The 8,159-nt window shown below is 36.2% G+C and overlaps 1 protein-coding gene across 1 annotated transcript; it reads left to right on the top strand.

Moving 5' to 3' along the window:
* The first annotated feature begins 264 nt into the window (after positions 1-264).
* On the top strand, positions 265-3,610 carry LOC137572430 (streptococcal hemagglutinin). Its single transcript, XM_068284191.1, has 3 exons — positions 265-361; positions 839-1,800; positions 1,860-3,610. The coding sequence occupies exons 2-3, from the start codon at positions 842-844 to the stop codon at positions 2,545-2,547; spliced, it is 1,647 nt and encodes a 548-aa protein (XP_068140292.1). The 5' UTR covers positions 265-361; positions 839-841; the 3' UTR covers positions 2,548-3,610.
* The last annotated feature ends 4,549 nt before the right edge of the window (positions 3,611-8,159 follow it).

The raw sequence follows: 8,159 nt of genomic DNA, 5'->3' as shown, positions 1-8,159 counted from the left end.
TTTGATAGGTCATAATAGAGAAGAAATTAATGGGTACTAGCTTAGAGCTATATAGTTATTCAAGAAAAATCTTTGATTTTAATAAACTGTAATATAAAAGTGAACGTATTCTTACCAGGTTTTCACCAGTTGACTTTATATTTAAGCTCCGTTAATAGGGGGAAAAATTTCGCCGATTTATGTTGAACGAGAATATATATGCTTTCTGAAAATTTTACCAATATTTTATACGAGTTTTTAAAGGATTTGATTAAATGGTTTTGCATACAATCGGAACGTGTTTGAGTCAATGTCAATCGAACGTTAACCAACACTAGAAAAAAAGACATAAAACGGGTAGCTGAAAAATCAGGATAACTTTGTAAGTAAATTAAAGCAATTTAAACAATCTAAATTGGAATGTTATGTCTCGCCACGAATAGTTTAAGATATGAAATAACTAATTTAAACATAATTTGCAAATACTAAGTGAGTTAAATGGGCAAAAAATGTAAATGAAAATAGGCATATTTTGCAGTATGAAGGCAGCAAAAAATGGAAGTGGCAAAGGCAAAAGTAAAGCCGAATGCAGTGTTGGAATAGTGAGGGTCTTGTCTGCGAGGGGAAGGGCAGTAGTGGCGGGTTCTGGGTGTCAAGAAGAAACACATCCTGGCCAGGGGGCGTCCAAAAAAATCAAATAATAGAAGCCAATACAAAACTGCCAAATGCTAAGCAGGCGAAAAAAAAAAAAAAAACAGCTGAGCAGTCAAAAAAAAATAACAACAAACAAATTACAGAGAAGTCAAAAAAAAATAACAACGAACAAATTACAGAGAAGTTTTATTTGTTTGCTTTTAAGAACATGGAGACGGATGCGAAAGCCACCAATAAAGAAGCTGGAAAACCAGATGAAGAAGGCACAGCCATGGATACTTCAGAGCCGGGACCACCATCATCGAGTGGGAGCAGCTCCAAGACTCTAAAACGCTGTCTAAGTGTGCCCATTATAAGATATATACCACAACTTACGGCTCCCATGACCACCAGATCAGCAGCTGCAGCTGCTATGGCTGCAGCAAATGCAGAGCAGGGCGAACAGACACCCAAGAAGCAGCCACAGCCGCAAGCCAAACCGCAGAGGCATCAGGATCCCTACATGTTGAGAATGCACAGCAATCCCTCGACTTCTGGTTCCACCTCGTCTGGGTCTGGTTCGTCTTCGTTAGATTGTTTTGGTAACAATATACACATACGTTCCCAGCCCAATTCTCGGGAAGTGTCACCAGCTCCCATGTTTAACATATTTACGCCTCGTGCTCGTCGCTATTCGGCCAGTTATAGTCCGTTAACCCCGGGAGCGGGAGGAGCTTTGTGCCTAGGACCCCGAGTCTCTCAACTGCGACAGGAAGAATGCGCCGATGTCAATAGCCGTGAGGTGAATCATGAACGGGAAGTGCATAGGGAAATACAAATATCACAAAGCTGGGAGGACTTGACTTTGGTGGCAGAGAATTGGTCATGTAAATCGGATGAATTCTCCAATCCTCTGCAGGTAACAGTGCCAACAACGACGACAGCGGCAACGGGCTCATCGAGCCCAAGTCCAAGCCCTACAAACAATCGTGCGGGCATGCGTCTGCCGTATTCCCCTTCACCCACCCGTCGGACATTTGCCACGCGGCGTTCCATGTCGCCCATAGCCATGAGGCCATCACAGTTGGGTCCAGTTAAAAGGAAATTCGAACTAGATGAGAATCCTCCAGCTGGCAGCAACTGGAATGTATATTCCCCACCGCCCCTAAAGAAGATCTTCACAGAGAGGTAAGCCCCCTGTTCCTCGAATTCAATAGAATCTTTTTTCTAATCTCCATGGTTTGCAGTCGTGGCTCTTCGCCTGTGTGCCAATCGCCCTCTTCGATTTGTGCCAGTCCCGAATCGGGCACCTACGATGGCCGCATAACACCCAAACTTTTCATCTCGAAACTGTGCACCAACAATGCAGTGGGCAGTGGCGGGAACAATAGCAGCAGTTCCGGCTGCCCTTCGCCAGTATCGGCTTCACCGATTGGAGTTGGTGATATCCCGGTAAGTGGGATCACCCATCCAACAGATGCCTTGTGTGGCCAAAGTCAAAGCCAGAGCATCGATGAGGGCATCTCTATACCCGAAAGTGAGCCAAACTCTTGCCGGAGTCGCACTTCATCCATTGTATCTACGGCCTCGTCGAGCGCCGCCCAAGTGCTTGTCACCGACTTGGCCCTGGACGATGCCACGTTGATGATGAACGACGATGCCAAAAGTGAAACCTCATCCATTGGTGGCTGCTCTACCATTAGCATTGAGTCATCCTCATGCGACAGTGGAGCCAAAACGGCGGCCACCTTCCTCAATCGTCTGATTGTCGATGATGGTGGATCACAGCAGACGCAGCGAAGTTTCTATATCAATAAGCAGGGATTATCGGGGGCAAAGAAATTCATTGTCAATCACGAGAACTTGACTGGAAGCAGTGCAGCTGCAGCGGCAGCATTAGCCAATGCTAGCAAAGATGGTCAGCAAAAGCTTTAAGTAATCATTTATTTCGATTGCTCTTTAGTTTCTATTTAATTAGAGTTTATTATAGTAATTATTATTATTATTATTAATCAAGAATTTATTTGTAATGGACACCAAAAAGCGATGAGTCCACGAGGTTGGTCTTAATGGAAGAGATTGGTCAACTGTTAAAACAATAGAATACAAAACTTAGAAGTCATTTTAAACGTGATCAATATGACATAATCATTAATTAAAGTGTATGCTCTAAAAGAGCAGAATTCAAATGTCAATAAGCTGATGTATCACGGAAATCTGCACTTGATCACTTTGATTTCATTTCAGTTTGATCTCTTCCATTTTGACCTTTGCAAATTAGTTTTTAAATTTGTTTGTACAGTTGGCTAAGTTGTTTTTAATGAGCTATCCCAAAATGAAAAAAAAAGAACACACTAAAAACACATTATGCATATCATAAAGAATCCCTCACCACATCGCACTTTAAATGTATAGCTAAAATATTGATCTATTTTCTTGATTCATATATAAATTGTGTATTTTAGCCTTAATTCGTTTCCACATTGAATTGTATATGCAAGTAGGTTCGTTTATCCAAAAATATTTTAAATTAACATAATTCTACCTGTTTTTATGTTTAGCTAGCACTCATTATGTGTCATTGTCCTTTTCCATCATCTAACTCTCGCGGCTAGCAGATAAAATGTCAATCCAATTTTTGCCAAATATGTTTCCTCTTATGTCATAAAGTATATATATATATATATATCGTATTATATTATTGTGTATGTGTACTGTATGACCCACAATCCTCGAAGTATATGTATATCTGCGTATATACCATTTACATATATAAATATGATCTACCACATTAAACCCTACTATATATACGTATACATAAACAGGTAAAAGAAAAGAGAGAAACGAAAAATTAAATAGTTTTACGATCGATTTAAATATCGTACAGATGATGTTATATTTAGAAATGCAAAAAACTAAAAGAAAATAAGCAAAACAAATACCTATTAAAACGTTTTTTTTTTTGTCAAATAGAACTGATATATCTTGTCGAAACTTATTAAGTCTCTATAAACTTTAACTTTTACTAGCAATGGAAAATTTTTTTGGTGAGTTTTTGATTTTCAGGATTATTCTTTATGCTTAATTTTCAAGTGATATAATCCTTCCCGGTTGGAATATGAATATAAATACGTTTACTTTAAGAATATTGAGCCAGATCAATAGTCTTGGGTTTGTGCCAATATCAGAGGAATAAGATGAAGTTGTCACTAGATAAGCTTAGATACTTTTTGTTTTAACAATTATTAGCTAATTTTAATATCGATTCGACCATTTCGTAAATCATTTGTAGAGTATCCTTCATTATTACCTTGTTTAAGCTATAGAGGGTTGTGTATAATGGTTAAATGCCAAAGATCGAGACTTATTTTAACATATATGTAGGTATATATACGAAACTTTATTGAAGAGTAAGATTAAAGGGTTTGGGTTTGTTTGTGGTCAATGGAATGTGCAATTTATAATATTATAATGTTCATGTGCGGCCAGTATGCCAGGGATCACCATGCCATTGCCAGGGCGACTATATCATACAGCTTCCATAGGAATGATCGGTCGAAAACAGTGACATTGTTAATTTTGACGCGATTGGTCAGTTTTATATATCTGTTAGTTAATCAAGATCGGGTATATTAAATATCATATTATTCCTAAAAGATTAATCGCTGGAAAATAGAGACTTTGATCGATAGCTAAGATTGTACACCGTTCTTTCGCAAATACGTATTAGAGTTTTAGGATAAAAGAGGAAAGGAAAGAGTAACAAAGAACTTGGAAGAGTAAACAAAATTTGACGGGAAGTTAGCCCCAGATCTCTAGTCTTTTAAACGGAATTCACACATTTTCATTTGAGAAATATTTCCTATTTATGAAATTTCATCTCTACCAATTTGGGAAAAGAAAGAAATTATTGAAATATTTAATAGTTAATAAGATGAAATTTATACTTTCCATGGCAAGAGAAATTTTCGATTTAATTAAGATTGGATCCCGTCTTAATATACTATGATAAAAAAAGCCAATGACAGGACAAAAATTAGTTTAAAACTTTCAGTTAATAGAATTTGTGATCTTTCTTTTGTACTGATAGATTAAATAGACTTAAATATGTAATATATATTGACTTGTTTCCACCGTACATCATCTTAATCCAACAAATCACAGGAAAAAAGTATTTTACGAAGTTCCAGAGAAACTCAGAAAATCAAAACTCAAGTCGGACAATCGGAAATGTCATAATTTTTGGCCATCTCTCTATGTAGCAGGCGACAAAAAGTTCAGCTTAAGGCAAAATTAATGCGTCAAAAATGAATTTAGAAAAAGTTCATCCTGGATAAATATTCAAGGAAATTTAAATTGGTGGCCAAAACTGAAATTATCAATATTCCACATAGAAAACAGAAAATCAATTTATTCAATTAAATATTTAGTTCTATATTTAGTCGGATTAACATTTCTATTTAATTGTGTAAGAGTTTATTTGAACATATCTTTAATTTTTACTTGGTTTAACAGCTTAAGAATACTTATAATACTTTCCTTTTAATAAGTAATGCTAAACTCCCGTTAACAAATACATCAGTTAAATGCAAAATCTATAAAGGATCATTACGATAAGGACTCTCTTCCACATAAGGACTTATTTGGGTGATTACTTAAACCTATAACTTTAACTTAAACCTATAACTATAACAAATATATCATTTCATTCTGTGATCTTTCTCATCTATCAAACGAAGGCAAACATTGAAGATTAGGCTAAGTATTTCAAAGTTATGGGATTAAGTATTTTGTTGATCCTCTCAAAAAAATGTCTGTCTTATAGTTTTACCGTGAAAATACCTGACCAATTGCCAGAAAGACCTCAATTGCGAGATCCGGAGATATGGCATTTGATACCTTTTTATGCTGGAAACCCATGATAATGCACTGCACTGATAACTGATGGAAAACAGCATGCAGATTAGACGTCTGAAAAGAAGTCACCCACTTGATCTGCCATTTAGACCAGAGACGGACTGCTGATTTCACCCCCATTTCATGATTACCTTTGACAATATAAGAACAAATATACAAAAATTGTGTAAGTAATAATTTACTTTTCTGTACATTATCTTAATAGAATAATCAACTACTCTATAAATTAAAACATTAAAATTCTTCGCTAACATTGTATAAAAATCACAGTTGAAGGTGATAAAGTACGTGCTGTATATAGGCAAATCCAATCTGGCGTTACGGAACAACCGTCTGAAAATTTAATAAAAAATAGTATAAAGCAAACAGAGACAAGTGTAAAAGTTAGTTATAGGGAGAGGGCCCGGCTTTTGTTACGACCCTATAAAATGTAGATGGCTCAAGCAAATTGAAATACTGAAAACGTTGGAAAGGTAGTAACATTACGTAGCTTTTTCACCATGGAATTATAATGATATTAGTAGCAACAGTTTGCGAAATACCAAGAAATAAATGTCTGATAAGGGTTGATAAGCCAGAAGCCAACGGTAGCGACTGGGCCAATTTGATTATAGATCACAAATTATTAATAATAAACCTTATTTTAACGCATTGCACTAGATTTAGAACAGAGTTCCCTGTTCCCTGATTTTCAACTCGATGACTAGATCAAGGATGCCCACGTATGAGTGCTAGAAATTGGGACACTTTTTCCACCTTTCCCCGTAGATCGGCAAGAAGTGCGTCCCTCTATCGCTGGCTCAACCTTTTTCTCTGCTCAGCCTCTGCCGCTGATGCTCTGGCTTCCAAGTTAAATTTCCGTGGCCACCCTTGGCATAGATATACGCGCTTTATCTATTCAGATTGATATAGGCCAAAAAGATTTAGTTTAATTTCAAGACAGAAATTGGTCCACAATTTAAAAACTTATCCAAAAAATTTGGGTGGCCCGTGTCTGGACTCCGAATAACAACCATGCATTCGTCCTGGTGGAAATGTAAATAAAAACAAGTCAAAAATTCAAATAATTTTTTTTTAGATATTTAATAAGTTAAAATGGGTAAAAGCTGACATGTCCGTTCAACCGTCTCAAAATCTCTCTCTGAGCCAGTAACATAAACTAAATTTAATAATAAAAGCACCATTCAAAGATGTAAAATTTAAATTTAAGTGAATTTTTTAAACATAAAATGGTTTCATTTAACTAATCAATCTATTAACATACATATTTGTAAAAAGAAAGTACTCCATATATCTTGGGTATTTCAAAATATATTCACTTATCATATTAGTTAAGTCAAAATATGGTGGTAACAAAATGTACATGGACTTCAGGGCTAGATCGGGAAGCTCAAGCTAAAATTAACTTTAGGAAACGACCAGACTTTATCTATTTTAACCCTATAAAAATTGGCTAAAATATAATATTTTATTCAGTGGTTTTTCTAACAAACAAACAAGTAGGTAGATAAATTTAAATCCTATTAACATTTTTTAAGTATATTTAATCATAAATTCGATGAAAAACATATAGAACATGGCAAACTACCAAAACTACAATCAAAAAGCAAGACAGTCAAGTGTTAAAATCGTTTTTAAAATATTCTCCAAGTTTCTTGAAAACTTTCAGAAAAGGGACTTCTCTTCTTCAGCCTTGTCCTTATGATGCCTTTTAAAAATATTTCTAATGGATATCCTTTTCTGACAAGGATCTCTTAAGATATTCAAATGTTAATATTCGTTACTCAGAAGCTTCTAACACAATCATAAGGCCAAATTTGTATATGTATTCCTTAATTGATTGGTTGTGTTTAATTTTTTAATTAAAAGCAATAATCCTATATAAAATACATACACACACACACATTGGCATTCGTATCCATGGGAGAGTATATAATGAACTGCGACTGTTTGCGGACAAAAGAAAACGAGAAAAAAGTTCGAACACCTGGGGGCATGGGCATTGACGGCAGCAGATTGTCGAGCATTGCTCTCCCAGATACACAAACCCATACAGCCAAATACTGAAGGAATGCGTTGGGGATAAGGGGTAAGGGCGGTTTCAGATGGGGGCACAACACACATACACACACACACACACACCGATCGTTGAAACAAGTTTTATGGCAAAAAAATATATACTTATACATACATACATACATATATGTATATCAAGTCTGCCTGGTAGTCACGATTCGCCAATTTCAATGACGAGGAGACTAGCTTGCATGGGATCGGACCTGACCACCCACACCCACACGATCTTGCCATATATTCTCACATTATGCAACACTGAAAGGCGAGAGAGGGAGCTATGGGGAGACAGCGAGAGAAAGAATGCTCCAACCATAGAGAGAGAGTAAAAATATCAATTAGCCAACAAAACAACAACCAGACAAAGATAAAGTGAGAGAGAACAAAAAAGGAAAAAAACGCAGCTGTAAAAATTGAAATTAAAAGGCGCACGGAGCTTGCTCGGTTGTGCTTAAATGGAGCTCTGTTCCCGAACTTCCACAAGCATACACATACATATATATACATATATCTGTATGTGTGTGTCTGTATATATACATACGTTTAATCTTTGAAAA

The sequence above is a fragment of the Drosophila tropicalis genome, unplaced genomic scaffold, assembly GCF_018151085.1.
Source record: "Drosophila tropicalis isolate 14030-0801.00 unplaced genomic scaffold, ASM1815108v1 contig_302, whole genome shotgun sequence".
In the NCBI taxonomy this organism is placed as follows: domain Eukaryota; kingdom Metazoa; phylum Arthropoda; class Insecta; order Diptera; family Drosophilidae; genus Drosophila; species Drosophila tropicalis.
The sequence above is the reverse complement of the archived record's forward strand: the minus strand, read 5'-3'. Positions and strand labels throughout refer to the sequence as shown.